General features: G+C 35.6%; 1 protein-coding gene across 2 annotated transcripts in view; it reads right to left on the minus strand.

Annotated features, from left to right (window-relative positions):
• Positions 1–1,962: 1,962 nt before the first annotated feature.
• TM9SF2 (transmembrane 9 superfamily member 2) overlaps positions 1,963–26,108 on the minus strand; it is a 56,367-nt gene continuing 32,221 nt past the window's right edge. The window contains exons 10-17 of one of the 2 annotated variants that reach the window (XM_037024880.2): positions 22,426–22,564; positions 20,058–20,177; positions 19,035–19,092; positions 13,120–13,279; positions 11,284–11,435; positions 10,105–10,216; positions 6,933–7,104; positions 1,963–2,650 (exon numbers count right to left, since the gene is read on the minus strand). In XM_037024880.2, coding sequence (XP_036880775.2) covers positions 2,583–2,650; positions 6,933–7,104; positions 10,105–10,216; positions 11,284–11,435; positions 13,120–13,279; positions 19,035–19,092; positions 20,058–20,177; positions 22,426–22,564 — 981 coding nt within the window. In that variant the 3' untranslated portion in view covers positions 1,963–2,582. The remainder of the gene's footprint in view (positions 2,651–6,932; positions 7,105–10,104; positions 10,217–11,283; positions 11,436–13,119; positions 13,280–19,034; positions 19,093–20,057; positions 20,178–22,425; positions 22,565–26,108) is intronic. The other variant, XM_037024881.2, reaches the window with a different exon arrangement.

Here is a 26,108-nt window from a genome sequence, read left to right on the forward strand (position 1 = left end):
CTATGCACAGAACTTGTATCTTATACACTGTGATGGACACGGAGAGTTCTATGTTTACCTTCTCCAACCATCCCATTACCTATATGGCACTTCTTTCAATTAATAGTTACTCCTTTCAGTTAAAGAACTGATTATATATACCACAAAACCCAAAATGCCAACTGTTAAAAAGCATTATTAAGACAATATTATACATTGGCATTGCCTAATCAAATGAGCCAAAAGTTGGACACTGAGAAAAAGGCATGACTAGGTAAATTCTGAAGTGACAAGGAAAGGACTCGGTAAACATGTGACTCCCTTCTGTGCTCACACTATGTATGGCAAGTAAGATGAGTAAGACAGAGCCCCCATCCGCAAAGAGCTTACCTGTAATCTTAACTGGGGGAGACAAAACATCTAGTAACTGCATTGTAACGTATGAAGGAAGAGATCTTTATTCGTGAGGGCTTTTAAAAAACCCTTCTAAACAGCGGAGGTTCATTGGTTTTCTGAGCAATTTTGGTTTCATCAGAAGTAGGATATCTATAAACCCAACCCAGAAGCAGCCCTTCATCCTCTGTGCGGTGTAGTTCTCCGTGCTCACTCAGGAAAGCCCAGTCTTGGTGCTCAGACCACAGTGCAACCTCTAACTGTTCTTTTCCTAAGATGTATTCAAACTAAGGAAAAGGCTCCTCAGATCCTAACCAACCACCTCAATATGCCATCACCTGGGCGCTTTTTCCTGAAGAACTTCCTAAACAGATCCCGGCAGCCGACTCTTCAAGAGTCATGATCACAGTCACGGAGACGAGCCCATTTCCTCCACTGCCCTTCTTACCTCAGGAAGGGCTTGCCTTCCTTTTCATCGTCTCCTTCCTCTTCTTCCTCCTTCTTAAGCCTTTTCCTTTAATACTTATACTTCTCCACTGTTAAGGTTTGAAATGTGGTTACTTCAAAGTGTAAAGAAAAAAAAAGTTACATCAAAACAGTAAATTGACTGTTTTAATCACTAAGCTAATTGTTCACTGAAAGAAAAATACAATTGAAGAAAGTTAACTGATCAAAAACACTAGCTTAGAATCTGAATCCAGAGTTTTTTTTCAAAGCCTTCATTTTGCTTAGTCAACTAGCCTATCTCAACAGTACCTTCACAGTATTGTATATAAAAAAACTAAATGTACTGCAAGAGATGTGTAAAGTAATTTTGAAAGGAACTTTCCTATCTTAAATCTTCTATGGGAGTGGTTAAAAGCAACTAGAATACCCTCATACTTCAAAATAACAGGCCCGTTTTTTTTTAAAAAAGGGTATCAGCATAAAACTATAAAACCCAGCAACATCCTATCAGCTACAGCTAGTAATTTTAGTTTAAGTTTAATGACAGTATCTGATTTGTTCTTGTAAGCAGCAAGCCTGAGCCCCTAAGATACAGGGTGAATATTCTCACAGACGTAAGCAGACTAGTTGACAAAATCATCCCAAACGTCTAAATTCCACATAAATGGAATTCAATTTTTCAGACGAATGTGATATATAGTTATTTCTTAAGGGTAAGAAATAAAATTATGAAATCTAAATTAAGACAATGAAATCACAAAGAGGAAAACTTGATAGTCATGCTAACATATACATCATAAAAACCAACTTAAAAAAAAAAGTACTGTATTTTGAAAAATAGGTAAAAGATATAAAATCCTTAATGACAATGTAATAAGGCCCATATTAACTACCAGACTTACATCATTTATCTGGCTAGACATGCATGACTAAAATTTCCATCACTGCCTACTAATTAAAAGTTATGATTTTTCACAAAGACCAGGAGACTGGAATTTCATTCAAATCAAAACTCAGAAGTGTTACATTACCAAAAATCAGTAAAACCTGATAAACAGTATAAATCATTTGAAAACACCCTTGGTAAATAAATTTGTATTTACAGAATTTCCTTGAATATGTAACAGATAATGATGCAATGAAGACGTTTTTACAATATTTATTAAGATAACAAATTTATAAATTGAAAGACTCAGAGGCACATAGTTTAAAAGGCCAGTACCATGGGAATAATGAAGTCAACACAGAAATAAAGATATGAACAGTTACAACCAATACAAGATTTTTTAAAGCCACACCCCCCAATAAACACATCATATGAATCATCCTTCAAAATTGCCATGATAAAAAGTTATTTCCTTCAAAGAAAAATAATTCTTTCCACCTACCGAGCCTAGAAAATCCTATTTACAATAAACTGTCCTGCATTTCATCAGTATTGTTTAATATGGCCTCCTCTCTTCCACCATGAGAAGTACTGAAAATTTTTATAGCTATTGTATTTACAAATGCACATATTTAAATTTGCTCTTCATTGAGAACAACTGAGTATATACTTAATCAAATCACAATACAAATGTTTTAGTGTTGAAAACACATTTTGTGGGGTCAGGAGTATAGGGAAAAGGTGTATTTAGAATTATGTTGTTTCTGAAGGATTACTAGGCCAATAAGTCTGATAAAACTCAAGGTAGTCACAAAAACAGGTCTTTGTTGATGAAGAATTTAATTTATTTCTGTTTTAACTGGACACACTGGCTTCTTCAGTCAACCTTCACCACACTGTATATTTTGGTAACAAACCAAAAGCATGCAAAGAAGCCAATTGTTCCTATAAAAGAAAAAACAAAAATAAACCCTTTTTCAAAGGAAGTTTTATAGTTTACACAAAAATACAGACACAAAATGGGTGGACACTTAAAAAAAGCCATACAACTATGAACTATTACCTACCAGGAATATACCATAGATACATGAGTTCTAAGAATTATGCAAACACCTCAAATCAAATTTCTTATAGAAACTGACATAAAGAACTTTTTATACTGTAAGATTATCGAAGCTTTCTGTAATAAACATTCTTTTTCTCATTACATGTAAAAGACTGAAATTAATAAAATGAAAAGGATGCCAATTTTCCTTTCCTATTTAAGAATACTTACTAATCACAAAATGGAAAACTGTTCTTGAAATTAATTCAAAGTATAATATGAAGAGCTTAAACAGAATATTGAATTCATAGAATAATTAGAATGGGGATATTTTCTAAGTATGGTCATTGAGAATTATCAGTTTTCAAAGAATAATAATAAAATAACTCAAAGTTTTTTCGAAGTGTTAAAAGTGATATAATTATGATATTTATAAAGACACCCACCCACTGAATATGAGGTTAAGACACAGCAGCTCTCATGACTGTGTGCATGATCCTTGGGCTAGTCAAAACAAAATCTCCAAGCCCCCTGACTTTTCTTCTGCCCTAGCTGCTGCCATAGACCATTACATAGAATAAATGAGATGATTCATGAAAAAATATATATATGCCTTGATTTTCAGGTATTGTCATTAGTCTAGATTCTAAAAAATTTGAATGCTAGATGGGTGACAAAAATGAAGCTCAAATGGGTTAAGTAACTGCCTTATGGCCATGTGGCTGGGTAAGGAGGACCCTGAGAATAGTTGATTGGTTGAGGTAAAGAAGAATACAGAAGCAATATACATACTCCTTGTTTAAGTTTTATATTTAAAGTTCCAATGATTTTCACCATTATTTTAAATGTGATAAAAAGAAAAAGTCTTGAAGGAGATTTTCAAAACCAAGAGATTATACATAGGACATTATTATGGGAAGTAATAAGCATTATTATTGTACTTACTCTTATATCATACATGTACTGAATACCTACTATGTGCAAGCCATTGTGTATGTTTTGGAGGACATATAAATATGCTTGGGAAGCAGTTGGGGTTAATTTTAGAAAAGTAATGAAGTAACATATATAAAATATAATATTTTTAAACTTGATGCTTATACCAAGAACCTCCAGACAACAACAGAGGATATTTTAAGATGAGAAAAAACTGGCAACCCTAAGAAAATTAATTACTTATTTGGTTCTTAACAAAATACTTTAAGTATTTTGTTTTGTTCTTAATATGGATATAATGTACATACCAAAAGTACATTATGTGACAGAATATTTTATTTTGCAAAACAGACTATGTGGATACATATTTTTCTCAAGTTGTACAAGGAATTTTGGATTTTAAAGTAGAGACAGAAATTTGTGCTTAAAACTTCTAGAATAAGGGATGTACTATGACTATCTTTTCTTGATATAATTTATTCTCAGTCTCAACTTCACCTCCTTAATTTCTACCTACTCCTAAACTTTAGGTAGCTAGAGCTTTTTACCCTATTTCTGAAATGCGCAAAAGACAGACTGGAGGGCTGAGTAGTAGAAGCTTTCATGGGTTTTATAAAAGGAAAATATTTCCCCTTTTTTTTCTCTCTTTTTGCCAAATTTCTAAATAATCTGCCTAGAAGCTTAGTAACTAGACAGGGACCCTGGTGCTATCATCGCGTGTTTTTTCTTTTTTTTTTCCTTTCTGTTCCCTCTCTCATTGTTGCTTAAGGAACAGCCCCAGCCAGGCCAAGCCCACAGCAACAGTGGAGATAAACCCCAAAGCAACTGGGCAGGAAGCAGAAGCCCTGTCTGCGCACAGCTGCCCAGCACAAGCCACTAGAGGTCGCTATTCTCCCAGGAAAAGGCTACAAACCAACAAGAAGGGAAGCTCTTCCAGCGGTCACTTGTACCAGCTCTGCAGACTATCTCTATCACCATGAAAAGGTAAAACTACAGGCAGACAAAGATCACAGAGACAACACCTGAGAAGGAGACAGACCTAACTAGTCTTCCTGAGTTCAAAATAAAAATCATGAACATGCTGACAGAATGCAGAAAAAAATGCAGAGCAATGGGATGAGATGCAGAGAAAAATGCAAGAGCAGTGGGATGAGATGCAGAGAAAAATGCAAGAGCAGTGGGATGAAGTCAAGGAGATCACAGATGTCAGGAAAGAGATCAAGAAGTGAAACCAAGGATTTATAAGCAGAATGGATAAGATGCAAGAGGCCATTGAAGGAATAGAAGCCAGAGAACAGGAACGTATAGAAGCTGACATAGAGAGAGATAAAAGGATCTCCAGGAATGAAACAACACTAAGAGAAATATGTGACCATTTCTAACAAACCACCTCTACAGGGCATAATCTGCTTAATGCACCAATCAAAAGACATAGAGTAATAGAATGGATAAAAAAGCTAGAAGCTTATATTTCAGGCAAACAACAGTAAATATCAGACAAAATAGACTTCAAAACAAAGAAAGTAACAAGAGATAAAGAAGGCCACTACATAATGATAAAGGGCTAGAAAGCAAATCTGCATACCATTGACAGGTTCCCAAGACTGACCAAGGAAGAAACACAAAAGTTAAACAAACCAATTACAAGCAAAGAAATTGAAACAATAATCAAAAAACTACCCAAGAACAAAACCCCGGGGGCCGACGGATTTAACTCGGAAATTTATCAGACACACAAAGAAGACATAATAACCATTCTTCTTAAAATGGTCCACAAAATAGAAGAAGAGGGAATACTCCCAAACTCATTCTATGAAGCCAACATCACCCTAATACCAAAACCAGGCAAAGACCCCACAAAAAAAGAAAATTACAGACCAATATCCCTGATGAACGTAGATGCAAAAATACTCAATAAAATATTAGCAAACAGAATTCAACAGTATATCAAAAGGATCATACACCATGGTGGGGTTCATCCCAGGGATGCAAGGATGGTACAACATTCGAAAATCCATCAACATCATCCACCACATCAACAAAAAGAAAGACAAAAACCACATGATCATCTCCATAGATGCTGAAAAAGCATTTGACAAAATTCAACATCCATTCATGATAAAAAACTCTCAGCAAAATGGGAATAGAGGGCAAGTACCTCAACATAATAAAGGCCATATATGATAAACCCACAGCCAGCATTATACTGAACAGCGAGAAGCTGAAAGCATTTCCACTGAGATCGGGAACCAGACAGGGATGCCCACTCTCCCCACTGTTATTTAACATAGTACTGGAGGTCCTAGCCACGGCAATCAGACAAAACAAAGAAATACAAGGAATCCAGATTGGTAAAGAAGAAGTTAAACTGTCACTATTTGCAGATGATATGATACTGTACATAAAAAACCCTAAAGACTCCACTCCAAAACTACTAGAACTGATATCGGAATACAGCAAAGTTGCAGGATACAAAATCAACACACAGAAATCTGTAGCTTTCCTATACACTAACAACGAATCAATAGAAAGAGAAATCAGGAAAACAATTCCATTTACCATTGCATCAAAAAGAATAAAATACCTAGGAATAAACCTAACCAAGGAAGTGAAAGACTTATACTCTGAAAACTACAAGTCACTCTTAAGAGAAATTAAAGGGGACACTAATAAATGGAAACTCATCCCATGCTCATGGCTAGGAAGAATTAATATCGTCAAAATGGCCATCCTGCCGAAAGCAATATACAAATTTGATGCAATCCCTCTCAAATTACCAGCAACATTCTTTAATGAATTGGAACAAATAATTCAAAAATTCATATGGAAACACCAAAGACCCCGAATAGCCAAAGCAATCCTGAAAAAGAAGAATAAAGTAGGGGGGATCTCACTCCCCAACTTCAAGCTCTACTACAAAGCCATAGTAATCAAGACAATTTGGTACTGGCACAAGAACAGAGCCACAGACCAGTCCAGGGAAACCCTGGCAAGTACTGATCCAGGCCCCTGTATGCTAGAACAACGGGCCCTCTTTAACCTCCTTCCCTCAGGTTCTGTTTCCTCACCTTGGGTTTACTGATTGTCACTTCAAAGCGGCCCAGACCAAACTATGCTTATGAGGACTAAATATAGGAGGGCTGAGTAGTAGAAGCTTTCATGGGTTTTATAAAAGGAAAATATTTCTAAATTTCTAAATAATCTGCCTAGAAGCTTAGTAACTAGATTCATCATCTTAGTTCTTACCTGTAAAAAGAAAGAAGATCAAAACCATTATCATGGTATAACCAAAGTACAGAATTGTACTTGCTGTTCCTGTGATTTGCAGTTTTGAAAAGAAGTAGTGTATTGCATATATTAAGAAATACACTGCAGTAAAACCACTGGTAAGGAATGAACGCCATTGCCAATGATAATCCTAGGGAGAAAAGAGAGAATTGAAGGAAAAAGAATTACTTTCCAATTATAGATAACACATAGCACAATAAAGTTAAAATGCAAACATAGCTAAGTGAAATAGCCCAAGTGCTCCCGCTTCCAAACCTAACTTTTCTTATGGGTTCTAGTCTCTTTCTCCTATTGAACTTTGCCCATTTCCCTCCTCCCTAGGGTGGGGTGCTAAGAAGCACCCCCTATCCTTGGTGGAGCTACTTAAACACTGGTTGAAAATGTGGAAAAGTCTTAAAACAGTTTATGAATAATGAAGCATTAGACTATATTTTAAAATGTATGCTTCCCAAAGAAAAGCAATGTACAAAGAGCTGACTTACATACTCAAAATTAATTATCACTTATGTTATAGTCTAGTTAACTCTGTAGTTGGAAGCAGATTATTCTATTAAGGTCTGATTGAAAGCCATTTCGTTATTACTAACATAATTTAAACAAGGTAGGTTTTCAAAACTGCTCGACTTTTATGTAAAGTGGCTTATAGCTTAACAGATCTTTTAAAAGAAAATACTTCATTATCTTGCCTACCCTTTGGTATATGTCAAAAAATAAATATATTTGAAAAGCACACCAACATTAGAAAATCCTCAACAGTCCACATATAAAACTGCTATAGCTAAAAAACAAATTCAGCAAAGTTGCAGGGTACAAGATCAACATGAAAATCAGTTGTGTTTCTATGTATTAACAATGAACAATCCAAAAAGGAAATTAAAAAAGTAATTCCATTTACAATAGCATCCAAAAGAATAAAACACCTGGGAATAAATTTAACCAAGGAGGTAAAAGACTTGTACACTGAAAACTACAAAACACTGCTTAAAGAAATTAAAGACATGAATGAATGGGAAGACAACCTGTGTTAATGGATTGGAAGGCTTAATATTAAGATGGCAATACTTTGCAAAGTGATCTGTAGATTTAATGCAATTCCTGTCAAAATTCCAACTTTTGCAGAAATGAAAAAGTCAATCCTCAAGTTCATATGGAATTGCAAGGGGCCCTGAATAATCTTTAAAATGAAGGACAAAGTTGGAGAACTTACGTGCCCTTCCCAATTCCAAAACTTACTACACAAAGCTATAGTAATCAAAACAGTGTGGTACTAGCATAAGGATAGCGTAACTACCACTGGAATACAGTTGAGAATCCAGAAATTAACACATACATCTATGGTCAATGGATTTTCAACAAGGTTGCCAAGACCATTCAATGAGTAAAGATTAGTCTCTTCAACAAACTGCTGTGAAAACAGGATATCCACATGCAAAAGAATGAAGTTGGATCCCTAATACCATGTACTAAAATTAACTCAAAATGGATCAAAGACCTAAATATATGAGGTAACACTATACACTTACAGGAAGAAAACACAGGGGTACATTTTCATGACCTTGGATTTAAGAATGAATTCTTAGATATGGCAACAAAAGAAAAAAAAATCAGACATTCAAAATTTAAAACTTTTGTACAAAGGACATTATCAAGAAAATGAAAAGACAACCTACAGAATGGAAAAAGGTACTTGCAAATCATATATCTGATAAAGGTCTAATACCCCAAATATATAAAGAACTCTTACAACTCAATAAATAGATAACCTAATTAATAATTGGGCAAAGGACCTCGAAAGACATTTCTCCAAGATATACATATGGTCCACAAAGAAGAGAAGATACTCAACATCACTAGTAACTGGGGAAATTAAAGTTAAAACCACAATGAGATACCATTTCATGCCTACTAGGATGGCTGTAATTTTAAAAAACAGGAAATAATAAGTGTTGCCAAGAATGTGGAACCCTTGTGCGCTGCTGGTAAGAATGTAAAAATAGCGCCACCAGTGTGGAAAAGTTTGGTGGTTCTTCAAAAAGTTCAACAAAGAATTGCCTCAGCAACAGAATGACTCAATTCTGTTTCTACATATACCCCAAAGAAGTGAAAACAAGTACTCAAATATTTGTACACAAATATTCATAGCAGCAGTATTCACAATAGCCAAGCAAACCTAATGTCCATCAATATCATGAATGGATCAACAAATCAGGGTATATCTATACAAAGGAATATTATTTGGCTATACAAAGGAAGTACTGATCTATGCTACAAAATGATTAACCCTGAAATCATTCTGCTAAGTCAAAGAAGCCAGACACAAAAGGCCATATATTGTATGATTCCATTTATGTGAAATATCCAGAACAGGTAAATCTGTAAAGACAGAAATCAGAGGGGTGACTGCCAGGGTCTTAGAGGGAGAAGAGAATGGAATTAACTGTTTAATGGGTATGGGGTTTTACTTAGGGGTGATGAAAATATTTTGGAAGTAGACAGAGGTGGTGGTTACACAACATACTGTAATGCAGTAAGGGTCACTGAATTGTTCACTTTAAAATGGCTAATTTTATGTTGTATGAACTTAACACCAATTTTTAAAAAAAGCATCTCAAGTTGAACAAAGTTAGATTCCCTGTATAGAAAATAGCAATGAAAGAATGATTTAACACAACCTGAATCTTTAAAAACCAATTCTATTTATTATATAAGGATGTCATCATTTTGTCATGAATATAATTCATTACAATATAATAAAAAATGTTTTAATGAATTTCTCTACTTAAAATGTTTATTTTTACTAAATTTTCAGTCTAGAAATATCTATATTATAAAAAACATTAATTTTTAAGTTAGACACTTAAAAACTCAAAAATGAAAATTCAGCATAATGTGCTACTTTCAGGAAATTAACATCTTAAGGTTAAGCTCTAAAAGAATGTACTGAACCAGGATACTATCTTAATTCAGTGCTAAAGAGGACTACATCTGATTTAGGAATAGAGGTCAATGTCTGTCTTAATAAACATATATCTACAGAAACTATTTCAATTACTAGTATTCAGAGTAGCCTTATGCTAAAATTATAAATACTGTTAACAAATTAACATAAGTGAATATTGCTAATACATACCTCTGCACATAGGTGGAAATAGCAAAGGAGTATAGTTGCTTCAGAACATGTAATAACCAAAATGATAAACACCAGAAATAGGAAGCCAAACATGTAATACATCTGGTGTGACCTATAATCAAACATGTCAAGATGAAACTATAAATATTTTCTCTTTTACACAGTAAATGATAACAATCTTTTCACTTTCCTTGAACTGAAGAAGTCTGCATTTTCACCCAACTAATCAAAGAAAAATTCTCAGATTTAGACGGTGATAGGGTGGGAGTGGGGCAAGGGAGGAAGGCTATGGCAATGCATGGGGCTTGCCTTCCTGCCTAGGGTGTACCTGAAACATTTATTCAAATATGCTTAGTCTACTTATCTACTGTGAACCAGACAAATTCAACAAAAAATTCATGGAAAGGCAGAACTAACCTAAGAAAAGGTTATATCTGATATATATTGTTTCTTACCGTACATCATAAAATCAGCTGAAGTTTGAAACTGCTATAGCAATCAGGGAGGAAAGATACATTCTGATCACTATAAAGCTCAAACTTAGTTCTGACCTGATGCTACCTTGAACCTTCCTCCTTTCTATAACCTATGTCAATGAGATCAAATAATGCTCATAATATACTGCAATGTACACACCATAACAGAGTGGCTAAAAATCACCACTATGAGTTTTTCTATGCAAACAAGAAATCAAAGACTGAAGGAATCTTGGGATTAGAAAGGAGTCAATGTCATCCAGCTCAGTGGTTCCTCCAATGCTTGCCTGAATCCCCTCAAATCAGAGTATCTTCTCTCTGAAGCAGTACAGATCACTTATTTAAGACATACATTTGAGGAAACAAATTAATTTCCTGTCACATGGTAGCTGTGTGACACAATTACTTAACCCCCAAAGCCTCATCTTCATCTCTGTTAAATGGGGATAATATCACCTCAGGGAGATCTGAGAATTAAGTAAAAGAAAGAATAAGAATTAATAAGCCCTCAGTTAATAGCTGTTATTTGTATTCTTTTTCCCAAATGGAAAAGATAAAATAACCTTTTGGATCTTAAGATTTCTGATTACTGGAGAATGACTTACATTTATGAGATATAAATAGTAATCCAGATAAACAAAAAGAGAAAGCTAGTATTACATATAGTGGTAATGGGAATCTGAGGACTTAGTCCTTAGCTTACCAAATACTATTCAGTATGAAGAAAAGCTGTATGAAGATGCACCCAAAGGGCAAAATCCCTCCCATGATAATACCAGGCAATGGCTTTGTGTAGAAGGACTGTTCAGGAATCTGACGTGGAATCTGATTCGTTCGAACTGGGTGTTCAATGGCCTTCAGTGAAGAAAGAAAAGGATTCATAATCATATATCTAATTTAAAAATTCTTCTCTGTACTAGATTATTTTCCACTTATTCTCAGTTTCCATGCTAACATTAATAGCAGTACAAGTCTATTTCATTCATCAAACTGAAGTTTGTATTTAGAAGCAACGACCTGGGCACTACAGTCTGTCTTCTGGAACAAGACACCACTGTTTCCATCAGTTTATCCTCTAATGGCTTTAAGCAAAGTAAGAAATACATCAAGGGAGATGTTATAGTGCTTGAAATACAAAGGCAGAGTTGGTTTTTTTCCTTTTAATTACATACTTACTATAGGAAATTAGCTGGTTCTGAAATTTTCAACACATTTTTATTTGGAGAAGGGTAATATCATCTCTATCAAAACTGTTCAATTCTACTAAGACTTGCGAACACAAACAAGACCATGAATGGCTGTATGAAGCTTCGTGACTATAAGGTATTGGTGATATTCTCAAGTATTCTCCCTTTCATAATACACATGGTTATAAAAATAACTGGAACCTAAAATACCTAAATGTAGCTTACCTGAGGTGTATATGTAGAAATTCATTTTCTTACGAAATAGTTCAAAAACATATTTTTTAGTTTTTTGTAATGATATGTCAAAATTTAAAACTTGGTATTCTCACTGAGATTATATTCCATGATTAGATTATTGTACATGTAGATACACATGTATACAGGCAGGGAATCATATCGTTCGTAAATTTTTGTATTTTTAACTGGCATATTTTTGGAATTTTAAGTACTTATTTAATCTACATAATTTAAAAAATTTCAAATCATGTTGGTTTACTATTTATGCTATATAGATCTTAAATCATACATTAAACAAAATGCCAAATAACTAAAAAATTTTTCAGTGTCCTGGCATAGTAAGTGAAGTAGAGAATATAAAAAGCAATGACAGTTTCTTCCAGAGCATTCTGGGTCCCCCTCACAAAGTATATTATAATACAGTATTTATTTTAACCTTATCGATCAGGTATTTTTGAGAAGGGCAAGGATAGTGAAGTGGAATTACAGGTCTGAAGAATAAATTCTCATTTTCCTCTTAGTTTGAGGATAGAAGTGGGAAAGCAGAGATGGAGACAGATAGGAAGGAGGGAAGGATTCTTCCAAAAATCAAATATTAGCAGGAAAGGCATACAAAATTTATTCCAAAGCTACACATTAAAAAAACTGCTACTCTTCTTACTTTATAACCAATTTTCTTACAGCTTTGCTTCCTAACCCTAGCTTTCCTTCTATACTCTTGGTTTACTTAGTTAAGTAATGTAGAAGCACTTATTACTGAGGGAAAAAAAATGCATGTATTTTTTAGGTTAAAAGAAAGTAATAAAAATAATTTATTTTCAATGTTACAAAGTCAAAGCTTTCATTAGTTTAAATTGTTATTTCATTTTTTATTAATCCATACACATTTCCATTTACTTACAAAACTCTGAAATTTAAATGTATCTGTAACTTCACCACCACACTCCTAAAATACTATTTTAAGAATGATCACCATCAAACTAAGAGGTCATCAATATTCTATAAAATTCAGATCTCAGAGAACAAGTACATACCTTTTAGATATCTTTTTAGGTAACATATGCTCATTTCCTGAACTGAAATTTGTTTGAATAAGTTAACACCTATCAACTTACATTCTTCTTAAAACCGAAGTATGCACCAATAAACGTCAGGGGCACAGAAATGCAGAACCAAAGGGCCAATATGGCAACCAGTGTTCCAAAAGGAATAGCTGCTGAAGATCCTTCTCCCCAGAGAATCAGATTCATTATGAAGAAGTCAGCAAATACAATCCTGAAAGACATAATAGGATTCTGGGTAAAACTTGAGTTAGTAGCAGAATGGTAGAGTAGCAATCACATGTAATTAGTATTACAATTCCTGGTTATATACAAAGATAATAGAATTGTAGAGTCATGGGGTATGTGAATATAAAACTGTACTAGACATTGCCAAATCACTCTTGACATTGGTTTTGCCTGACTCAAACGCCTACTAGCTGCTTATGAAAGTTACCTCTTTACATATTTCATTATGCTCAGAAGGATTAAAGATGACGGTGTGAGAGGTGAGACAGTTCCTTCTAAAACTGCATATAATATGAAAATATAATTAATACAACTAATCCTGAAAGAGCAACAGGAAAGAGGACTGTGCCAGACTGCATACACCTGGAGAAAAGAGCAGACATCACAGAACAGGGTAACATACCAGAGCCGTGGCCCGGCGGGATCCAAGCCCTTCCCCAACCCCAGCTCATGGGTGGGAGGAAGAGAAACAGAGCCGGGAGGGAGTGGAGGCCTGGGAGTGCTGAATACCTAAGTCCAGAGATCTGCTCTGGGAGCACAAACCTACATGTTGTGGTGCTTGCATGGTACTCTCATGATTAGGGGGTTGGAAAGCTAAGACAGGCAGAATTCCTGGAGACTGAGATTCCAGTCACTTGTGGAAAGCAGGGATCCGTATCTGGCTGCTCTGGAATAAGAGAAACGGGGGCAGTCTGAGAGACTTCCTAACAAGGAAGCCCTTAGCAATAGGCCTGCTAAAGGAGCAAGGATTACACAGAGCTTACTGCTCAGGAGAAAGCACAGGTAGACAAAATTGTCCAAGTGCACTCTGCCCAGCAGCTTGGGAACTTTCAGGATCTTCAGGTGCTCCAGCTCCCTAGCTGGCTACACAGCGCCAAGGACCCCCTCCGTGATACACAGCCTACTGCACCTTTCTCCCGGCCAGCCCCACCTGGCTTGCAAACCGGCAAACGCAAACCCTACCCTGGCGTTAGGCCAGCCGGAGGGAAGATCTGTTTACAGCAACTACAAATGCAAAGCATAGAGGCTTATACCTGTGTGCTTGGCCCACTGGTTCAGGCAGTGGAGACAGACATAGCAGCTGGGAAGCAGGAAACAGCTCTTCCCTCCTCCCAGGCACCAATATCACTCCCCTGCCATCCCCTGCATTGCTTCAGGGGCTGAGCAGCTCCATGGAGTAGAGCTTGTGGACACTAGAGGGCGCCATATACAAATATGAAATGCCAAAGGAACCTGGTTCAAAGTAAAATTATTAATACAACTCCTGAGAAAGATTTAAAGGTCATCGACCTCATGACTCTTCCTGAAAGGGAATTCAAAATAAAAATCATTAACATGCTCATGGAAGTATGGAAAGATTCCAGAACTCGGGAATGAATTCTGGTCAGAGATCCAATTGTTGAAGAGCACAATGGAGGGTATTAAAAGCAGATTTGATAGGGTGGAGGAGCTGATAAATGAAATAGAAACTAGAGAAGAGGAATACAAAGAAGCTGAGGCACAGACAGAAAAAAAGGATCTCTAAGAATGAAAGAATATTGAGAGAACTGTGTGACCAATCCAAACGGAACAATATTTGCATTATAGGGGTACCAGAAGAAGAAGAAGAGAGAAAAAGGGATAGAAAGTGTCTCTGAGGAGTTAATTGCTGAAAACTTCCCCAATCTGGGGAAGGAGATAGTCTCTCAGGCCATGGAGATCCACAAATCTCCCAACACAAGGGACCCAAGGGAGACAACACCAAGACATATGGTAATTAAAATGGCAAAGATCAAAGATAAGGGCAGACTACTAAAAGCAGCCAGAGAGAAATAAGATCACATACAAAGGAAAGCCCATCAGGCTATCATCAGACTTCTCAGCAGAAATACTACAGGCCAGAAGGGAGTGGCATGATGTATTTAATACAATAAAGCAGAAGAGCCTGGAATCAAGATTACTTTATCCAGCAAGATTATCATTTAAATTGAAGAAGGGATTAAACAATTTCCAGATAAGTAAAAGCTGAGAGAATTTACCTCCCACAAACCATCTCTACAGTGCATTTTAGAGGGACTGCTATAGATGGAAGTGTTCTAAGGTTTAATAGCTGTCACCAGAGGTAATAAAACCACAGTAAAGAAAGTAGAACAGCTAATTACGAAGCAAATGCAAAATTAAATTAACTATCCCCAAAGTCAATCAAGGGATAGACAAAGAGTACAGAATATGATACCTAATATATAAAGAATGGAGGAGGAAGAAAAAGGAGGAGAAAACAAAAAAAGAACCTTTAGATTGTTTGTAATAGCATATTAAGAGAGTTAAGTTAGATTCTTGGATAGTAAGGAAGTTAACCTTGAACCTGTGGTAACCACGAATCTAAAGCCTGCAATGACAATAAGTACATACCTACCGATAATCACACTAAATGTAAATGGACTGACCAATCAAAAGACATAGAGTCACTGAATGGATAGAAAAACAAGACCCATCTATATGCTGCCTACAAGAAACTCACTTTAAACCCAAAGACATACACAGACTAAAAGTGAAGGGATGGAGAAAGATATTTCATGCAACTAATAAGGAGAAAAAAGCAGGAGTTGCAGTACTTGTATCAGACAAAATAGACTTCAAAACAAAGAAAGTCACAAGAGACAAAGAGGGACATTACATAATGATAAAGGGGTCAATCCAACAAGAAGATATAACCGTTATAAATATCTATGCACCCAACAGAGGAGCACCTACATATGTGAAACCAATACTAACAAAATTAAAGGGGAAATAGAATGCAATGCATTCATTCTAGGAGACTTCAACAGTCTCCACTAACTCTGAAGGACAGACCAACCAGACAGAAAATAAGGAGACAGAGGCACTGAACAACACATTTCATTATGCTGGGACTGTCAAATGGGTTGTTTTAATTTGCATTTCCTATTGACAGCTGCAGCTGAGCATCCTGTGCTTGTTCCCTTTTTAGGTATTAGCTTCTGTGACTTGTTGATTGCATCCAGTGCTCATTTTTCATTTGGGGTGCATGTCTTTTGTAGAATCATAAATGTGAGTTGCATATATTCCACCTACAAATTCCTTGTTAAATATCTTGTTCTTCCAGTTTATGGCTTCTTCTCAACCTAAACAATTGAATGTGTGTACTTAATTTCTGTTCAGTCTTTCTTCTACGAGCATATTTTTAAAAACATGGCTGCAATTATACTATAATCACTTCTACATACCCCCCAGTTTTAAATGCTATCAATGTCATCAGTTTTCTCTTTATCCTTTGTACAATTTGCTTAAGGAAGGACAGCCTTTCCTAACCTGGGATCATGAAGAATACTCCTCTATTTCTGTCTAACAGTTATGCCTGATACAGGTAAGCTTCAGCCTACCTGAAACTGATTTCGTGTGTGAGAAATAAGAATAAAATTTTTCTCCCTTCATACAATCGTCTTAGCATCATTTAACAGGTCCTCTGGTTTGTGATGCCACATCTAGCATGCTTCCATGTATACATGGTCTAGTGTTCTCTGTCCTGGTAGCCACAGGACATTGCCAAACCCTTTCACAGTACTTGGTCTTCCCCTCAAGTAACAAGGTGAATTTGTATCTCATACAAATTAGCTTTGTAGACTTGTCATATGAATGGATATTTTGAGAAGTTATTTCAGGTATCACAAAATTTTCTGTTGCTAACATTCCTATGAATATTCCTCTTCCTACACAATTACCACAACCATTAAAATACTAAATTTGATATTGGTGATATTCAGGTTCTTAGAATATTAGCTGGTATCTAGCCATTCTGCCAAACTCTTTTATTAATTGTATAAATTTTACAGTTGAAATGTGTTGATGTTCTCTGAATACAAATTATGTCATCAACAAACAGTATAATCTCCACCTTCCTGAAATGCATTCCTCTTGTTGTATGTCTTACTGTGACTGGAACTTAAATAACTAAAGCCATGAAAAGTAATTAATGAAAATGTCTCTAGTGTTTGATCATTAAATGACAGTGGTTCTGAATTAGAGATGAGAGTTTTATTAATATAAGGAAGCATTCTCTCTCCATCAAATTCTCTTTACATCTGGAAATAATGTTTAATATTATCAAATGCCATTTTGTTGGGTCTACTGCAATAATTACATGGAGGTCTTTATATAAAACTACATGAATTCATTTAATATCATTAAATGATCGTTTTGAAACTAGGTGATTACCAATTCTCCCTGCCCCCTTGAGTTCTTGGTGCTCATTCTCTTGGTCTCTGTCTTCCTTTCTCTTTACTTACTTCACGGGTGAATATGTAGTGTTAAGGGTAGGATGAAGAAGATAAATCAGAGAAGGGCTGAGCAGAGACACGAAGAACTGGTTTTAGGATAATTTCTATGAAGCCAAAGAAAGCAAGGAATTTCAAGGATAAGTATCCCAATGTCAGACAATGTTGAGGGGTAGAGTGAAGACACAGAAAATGGTTTCTAGACTGAGAAATGGGAATAGAATTGGTAAGCTTCTAGTGAAGCTTTCACTGAAGTAATGGGGAAGAAAGATGGATTATGTGTGTTTATGTTGTAGGTATGCTGAGCAAATGAGAATAAAGTAGTGTATTTTTTCAAGGCATTTTGTTGGCAGTGGAAAAGAAATAAGATAATGGAGGGGAAGATATTTCTGGGGAGCTCTTTTTAGGATTTGGCTAATATCTACATCTAGATATTATATCTATATTTAAATAGATATTACATACATATTATATATACATTCTAATATCTCTTGTTAGGATTTGGAAAATATCTAAGCATATTTGTAGGAGTAAGAGATGAAACACAAGAACAGAACACAGAGAAAGGAAGAAATGGAAGATGTTAGAGATCAGGGGAATATTTGAAAGGTGATTCTGAAGGAAATCACCTGACAGTTGTGATAAGGGGGGACATTTCTTTAGTTGACAAGAGAGGGAAAGAAGACAGAAGATCTGGCTTAGGAAAAGCCTAAAAATATGAATAGAACATGAATGGCTGGGAGGCATGTACATCTTCAATGGAGACAATAATCTAAGAAAGTATCCTAAACATGTACAAAATTTGTAGCTGCTGCCACTCTTTCTGGTCTGCAAATGGAGTAGTCCTGGCTTCTGGGTTTGACCTTTAGCTTTCCTCCTTGCTGCTGACTGCACAGAGGCCAGTTCTTGCCCATAAGAAATCTGGAAGTTAGGGAGAAAGTCAGTTCTGTTTCTAGAACTAGCCACATATCAGATATTTGCTATCAAAAGCTATACTCCAAAGGGTCATAGTTGTTTTGTTTTCCTATGTGGTGGTTGGTTTTTGAAATTTTTGGTATTATGTTACTCTACGTAATGGAATAAACTTTAAAAAGCAGAATACTTTTGATAAAAATTTGAAATTGTATGACTGCCTGAACTATTTTCAGTTTGTGACTCTGTCCTGTGATAAGGTCAAAAGCTTGTATGTAGCCTTATATAACAACATGCCAGATTGAAAGACTAAGAAAGAGACTTTTAAGAAAAAGAATATAATAATTTTTCATGTTTAAAGGTACTTTTTCCAGGTAAGGCATTAGTAAACATTATATTTACTAAATATTTTAAATATTAACTTACCTCTTTTTACAAATAATGTTCATTTGCTAGAGTACATGGTTTAGAGACAGAGAATATTAAAGACTTAAGGGACTGGAAATATGGCATCTAAAATATGACTATATTAAGAAAATTACTGAAAAATTCACTTACCCAGGACAAAGAAATGATGTTAATAAAACATTTGTTTTCCACTTTTCACCTCCGAAGGCTGTAGAAGAAAACAAAAAACCAAATATCCATGTTCCAAGTCTGGTACTGGACAAATTTTCCTAAAAAATGACACTGGCAAATATGATATTCCCTAACCAAGTGACCCAAGTCAGAGATGTGCATGCACACTGCCCTGGATAAGATCTGCTCTCAAGATTTACTTCAGCATAAAGTTAATCTAATGTTAAAGGAAAGTTATCCAGACCAGTTTTTCTTTTCTGATCTTTTTTTACTTCAAAATAAAAGAACCCGTAAATTCTAAGCCACTTTCAATCAACGGGACTGGGAAGAGAAAGAGCACACAGGGATTCTCATTTATACTGAGGTCAGTTTCAGCATTTGTACAAACCAGGAACCCTCAAGCCAGACACACTACACATTTAAATTTCCATAGCTGGTTCACATTTTCAGGCTTCCTCTAGCACTGCTGCTCCTGGTAGGGGGTGGGAGATCAGTATGTCAGATCAGGTGACTGAGAAGAGAAGGGTTATGGCCACTTGACAGAATAGTGAAAGCTCAGTTTACTTTAGGTACAGTTTATTTTTATAAATATTGAATTGACACAATTTTAAGCAGGACCTCTCTTACGCAGGAAAAGTTATTATATATATATATCACTTGTAGTTGACAAATCAAGGATACACACTTGCATACTTTCTTCCTTTTTAGTCTCTGTATGTTTTTATGAAAGTAGCAAATCTAAGTTGTTCAGTCAAAACTTCAAAGAAAAAGGAAAGAGAGGATGGAGGAAAAGCCAGCACCTTAATTTGCTTACCTCACTGTATAAGCATTTTCAACAGAGACCTAGGGACAGTCACCCAATTCACAAGCTTCTAGTAAATAAGAACATACATCTTCAAAACATATTGTTTGAAGAAAATCACCTACCAGACACAAAGGCTCAGATGCACTGATGCAGCAGAGTTGGCTCTAGATCTGACAGTCAGGGTGGCTTTTACTTACACTTATAGAATCTGGCAGCGACATAGCCTGCAGGGGTGCCCAGCAGCACCCACAGGACCACAGCACAAGTCATCAGTGCTCCTCTGTTGGCAGGTGACAAAAATCCCAGGCAAGCAAAAACTAAAAAATAAGTAATTTAAAGTTATAAATATTATTATTGTTCCCTTTGTTAGGAAGTGATACAAGACCCCTCTCATTTTTTACAGAAGAAACCGAATGCAATTTCAGGAAAATACGTTTCTTACCAAGCAGCTACACTGAATCTCACTACTATTTAGGTACTGCATCAGTAGGATTATACATCGGCAAACTCCATTTCAAAAATTTCTTGTCAGGGACCCCTACACCTGTCCTGTTACCAGGTAAGGCTGGCAGTTCTTCTGAGATTCAAGTACAGCTTTGGAAGTGCACATGAATATAAATATTCCCACTATGAAATATTCCCACTTTTTGTTCCTTTTAAAAACAATACTGAGTCCTCTGGAATGAAAAAAATCTTATAACATTCAAACATGAGACACAAGAGAGAATCTAATCAAAGAATAAAACAAGGGAAGAAAAAAGATTTCATAGTACCATTAACTTTTTGAACAGAAGTTACGGAACGACTTAGATAATGACTAAGGGAAGTTCTGGCTTCTACCCTTATTCAGTTGGTTTTACTTGCTCTTACATCTATAACCCTCCCTATAGATAAGAATAAAAACACTATTTAGAGAGATTCCTAGCTTTATGCTGTGACTTAGATAGAAGTTATGACTTGCCGGAAAGAAATTCAAACGGCTTTCTAATCCCAGGGCAAGCAAGCTCCCAGTGTTTTCCCGAGGTATACACAACCAAGCACATGTTCACGCACACCTCCTGAATTAGCAGAGGCTGAAGGGTATAAGAACAATCTAATGGTCCGCAGGAGACTGGTCAGGGTAACTCCAGAAGACCTATTGTAATCTCCCAGAACTGAGAAATGGGCTGTTCTGAAGCAGAAAGATCATATTCGAGCATTTAAGGAAAATGATCTCTATCATTTCCTATCCTAGGTGCTCTGAAACTTTCCTTCCTCACAAGTTCACTTTTTAATTTTGTACAACAAAGACCAGAAAGTTCTCAACAAAATTTTGAAGCAGAATTTCATCCTCAAGCATCCATTCTGCTCTAACTCCATCCTGGCTCTCTGGGTATCCAGTGCCTTTATGCTATCCTCTGGCTGTGTCCAACCCTCTGTCATGACACCTTCGCCTGACCTGCCCTCTTCAGGATAATATACTTAAAAATTCTAGCTCTACCCATCACAGCTGCACCTCTTTATCTAAGCAGATAAAGATATACATTCTAGTTCATCTTCAGCTTAATCTTCAAACTGAGCCTGGAGGCGTAAATTGGTGATTCCCCAAATTATTCAGGTGCCAGACAGTTGGCACAGATAATCCTCTTTGTAAAGCATTTATGTAGTTAATTGCATCACAAAAATTTGCAACAATTTACTAACAGAAAAATGACTTTAATATCACTTATTTAATGTGCAATAATACATAAGAGCAAATGTTCACTGAAAAAAAAAAAAGAATTACTAAAGGTCAGTGTCTATTCTTCCAGTAATATTCATTTGTTACTATTCATCAGTAGCAGACATCAATAAAGGAAACAGATGGGAAATAAATGCAAAATTTAGAAAACTCTACTTATAAACATTTTTCTCTTACAATTAGGAAAACTTGATGACCATGGAAATAATGTACCCCTAGAGAGTAGCCTCAGAACCACCTGTGTGGCTGGATCAACAGCTTTAAGACAGGTCTATTAAAAAAAAAAAAAGATTGTCCTAACTGACAAAAATGTAGTAAAATTTCTGAATATTTTCAGGTGGCACAAGGAGATATTTTTTGTGTAGGAAGATTTTTCCTGAACACTGCTATAGAAAGAGAGAGGTCTTGCTTCCTACATCCTCCCAAGATGAAAAAGGTCTACAAAAGCTTACTGCCCTATCCCCTCCTCTCCTTTCTGTCTCTCTCAGTAAAAGCCAGTGTCTTGGAATCCTAATCATTCTGCTCCCTGGTGGGGTAGGATTGTCAACCTGAATGACCCTGGTTCCAGGCCACCAAGACTCAGACCCAGATGGTCTTTAAGGACCTAGTCATTTCCAGCTCCAGTGCTACCATGACAAAGTCTTGGTCTCTATGCAGCTCTAAAGGAGATATAAGTCAGCTTTCAGGCATTGCAACCCTGCTGCAAGTCATGTATGGCCAAAGCACACAGATCTGAAAGCCGAAAGGACATTCAGAAACAATCTAGCCTAGCTACTTCACTTAGGAATACAGGTTTTCCAAAATTATTTAGAGAAAGTATTTTCTCATATTTAATTTTCACTTACACTTACATAAAGTCACAAAAGTCATAATTAAAATCTGTGTCCCTGATCCCAGAAAGACTGACAGCAGCATCCCTTTTCTTGGAGGACGGAATATGTCACCATGAACTAGTTTCCATCCAAATTCTTCCTGGGCATCCTCCTGAAAAGGGAATGAAATCATTTAACTGTCATGCGGCATCACCAAGACAACTAGATAGTTTGTTGTCTGTTGAACAAAATTCTTTTAAACCTACAAATGTTAATATTTATTTCAATTTTGAAGTATAAATCTTGAGACTCATATAAAGTTTTATAGTTTGTTTGTAAAGGAATGTTGTGTGTTAAGGTCTGTAAATATAGTCGCTGAGAAACTGTAAAAAGAAATAAGTAATATGTACCTAGTTCTAATCTAAGTCAAGTTTTATGATTCAACTTGATGACTTAATATGTAATCACACTCTATCCTTTCCAATCTACACTTACTAATCTCCAAAATTAGGTCTCATAGCTACTTTGCTGGTATAGTAGGCTTGGCTGTGAACTTATTAAGTTTCTGTCACCAGCCCAAATTGCTCCCCCAACACCAGACACAATTATACAATTACCTAATCAATTACTCTACTTGGTTGTTTCAGACGTGTTGAACAGAATTCTACCAACTGAATCGATTCTGTCTGTCTACCCTTGCTCTTACAGCAGTCTCCCCCAGTACATAAAAACTCCATCCTGCCAGTTGCTCAGATCCCCAAACCTTAGAGTCATCCTTGATTCCTCCCTATTTTTATACCTTAAATTCTCTAACAAATTCTATAGCTCTACCTCCAAAATACACCCAGAGGACCCACCACTAGCCCCTGGTTCAAGTCATCACCTCACCAGGCTACTACTGATCTGTTCCTGCCCTTGTCTCCAATCACGTGATTCTCAATAACCAATTGGGTGGTTTGGACAAGAAATCATTCACTGACTTCTCTCCTACCATTCCCTCCACTGTCAACCAGTCAATCAGTATTCCATCCTACTTCCTAAACAACCTCTGTATCTATTTGCCCACTTCCTCCTTTTCCCCTGCTATCATGCCCTTTCTCTAGCTCTTTAACAGCCCCTGAACTGTTTATGTACTTTCCATCTTGTCCTGCTCTGAACAGTTCTCCACATAACATTCAACATGATTTCCCTAAGACATGTGTCTGACCATGTCACTGCTGCTTAAAATTTTCAACAGCTTCTCAATGAACTTCAAACTGTAAGGCTTACAAATCCTTCAGAATCTGGCCTCTGCTACTTTGTAACCCTATTCTCTTAACATTTCCTCCAGGGTACATCTGCATCTCTCACCCAAATTTCTATCCAAATTTTGTGACCAGTAGACAATGCTATTGCTGATGACATTACATTTACACATGTTTTTTAGTAAATATAAAGCAACTGAAATTTGAAATACAGAAAACTTTGTTTAGGTACTAATCCTGCTATTCCCATGGCTAATTTATAAAACAACAGTGAAAATAAAAATAGTTCCTTTCCCTTGGGACAAAATACTTCCACACTCACTGGGGAATTAGGAACTACCTGGTCATTTACGAGGAAAGTACAAATTGAAGTTTTATTAAAAGTACATGGGGTCTAGGTAGATAAAATTATATTTTGGATTCTCTTCAAAATAATTGAGGGGAGAGTTAAATGGGATTTTACAGATAAAACAAGACTGAACATGAGTTGATAACTGTTGGAATAGGGTAACGGATATACAACCCTCTTCACTTTTGTGAATGTCATGTTGAAAGTATAGGGGGCAAATACATGCACCTCTTTTTGGGGGTAGTGTCAGACAGACAAGGGACCATTTCTAACTACTTTTTAATTGAGTAAGTAATAAAAGTTTCAGAGTTTAAGTGAAAACTAACTCTCCCAAAGAGAGCCAAGTCCCCTTTCTCTGGAGCAAACAAATGTGACTAGGTCTCATTATCCTTGCAGAGGTTATTCTACCTACACATAAGCAAAGGCATGGTATCATAAGATTCAAAAGGCATAGAATGAGATGCTTTTTCATTTTTATGTACAGAGTTGCCTTTTTCTTTTTAATGATTACACAGTATTCCACTATATGGATATTCTGTAATTTACGAAGTCAGTCCTCTATTGATTGGTATTTGGGTTTCTTAAGAGTCTTCTGTTATTATAAACAATAACATGTACTTACTATTAAAAACAACAATAATAAAATCCTTTGCATCCAGGTTTGTCTGTAGGAATGGAATTGTTGGGTCAAACTATTTACATTATAAACTAATACTTTCCAATTACATTCCGTAAGTTATACCAATTTACATTCTCATAAACTATGTATCAAAGTGCTCATGTCCTCAATCTTCCAACATATCATACCAAACATTTTAACCTCTGCTGATGTACCAGGTGAACAATCCTGCATTGTAGTTTTAATTTCCATTTCTCTTATTATAAATAATGTTGCATTTTTTAAATGTTTAAGAACCATTTGATTCTTTTTTATGGACTCACTTTTTATGTACCTTGTCTGGTTTCTTACTGGGTTGTTGGCTGTTTTCTTAATGAACTTTGGATTTCTTTTATTTATTAAGGAATTAATTTTTTGTTTGTGACAGGTAATAAAGTATTTTTCATTTGACATTCATCTTTTTACTGAATGGTATTTTTATTTATTTTTTTATTTTGTATCATTAATATATAATCACATACTTAATGGTATTTTTTGCTATTAAGATTATTTAAAAATGTAGTAACCATAGAACAATCATTTCTCTTATGGCTTCTGGCTCCCTGTCATACTTATAAAATTTCTACCCTTCTCCAATACTTAGAAACAACTTCTCATGTGTTTTTCTAGTATTTATAGTTTTACATTTTTATTTAAATCATTAATGATATCAATATAAGGAATAAAGTAATCTTCCTCAGTTTTTTTAGATGTTATTAATTCATCAAATCTGTTTTTTCTCTGTCAATACACTTTTTTAACCTCCAAATTTAGATTCATTATTATATACAGAAAATGTTTTCTTGGAATTTTTTTTGTTCATCAATCCTAAATCTCTCTCTGGGGTTGATTTTTATTTATTTACTATTTATTAATTTTCTGCTGAAGTACTTCCATAGAAATTCCTTCAGTGAGGGTCTGTTTGCGGTCAACTGTTTCTATCAATCTGAAAAAGCTATTTCACCTTTATTCTTGAAAGACAGCTGCTCTAGGTACATGATTCTACATAAGTGTTAACTTCTCTCACCAACTTAAAGACATTATTTTGCCTTTAAGCTCCCACTGCCAATTTTCTTTTGCAGATACGCAGTTTTTTTTTCCTCTGGCTGATTCTAACACCTTTTTTCTCTGGTTTTGTCAGTTGATCTAAATGTGGATTTATTTTTATTTATTCTTCTTGCGATACACTGTGTTTCCTTTATTTATGGATTCTTGTCTTTCATCTGTTCTGGAAAATTCCTAGCAGTTACTTTTCCATATATTTTATACTTTGTTTTTCTCGTACCTGAATCTTGGGGAAGGGGTCTAAAGCTGTAGTTTATTGTAAATTTCTGATATCTTACTGATCTTAAACTGGGGGAATCCTGCAAACCTAAATTTGGGAGACTTTCTTTCATTGTATTTTGACTTGATTTTGCCAAGAATCAGAAAGTGTTCAATAACCTAGAATCATCCCCCTGCCCAC

The sequence above is a fragment of the Manis javanica genome, chromosome 9 (genome assembly GCF_040802235.1).
Source record: "Manis javanica isolate MJ-LG chromosome 9, MJ_LKY, whole genome shotgun sequence".
NCBI classification, from domain to species: domain Eukaryota; kingdom Metazoa; phylum Chordata; class Mammalia; order Pholidota; family Manidae; genus Manis; species Manis javanica.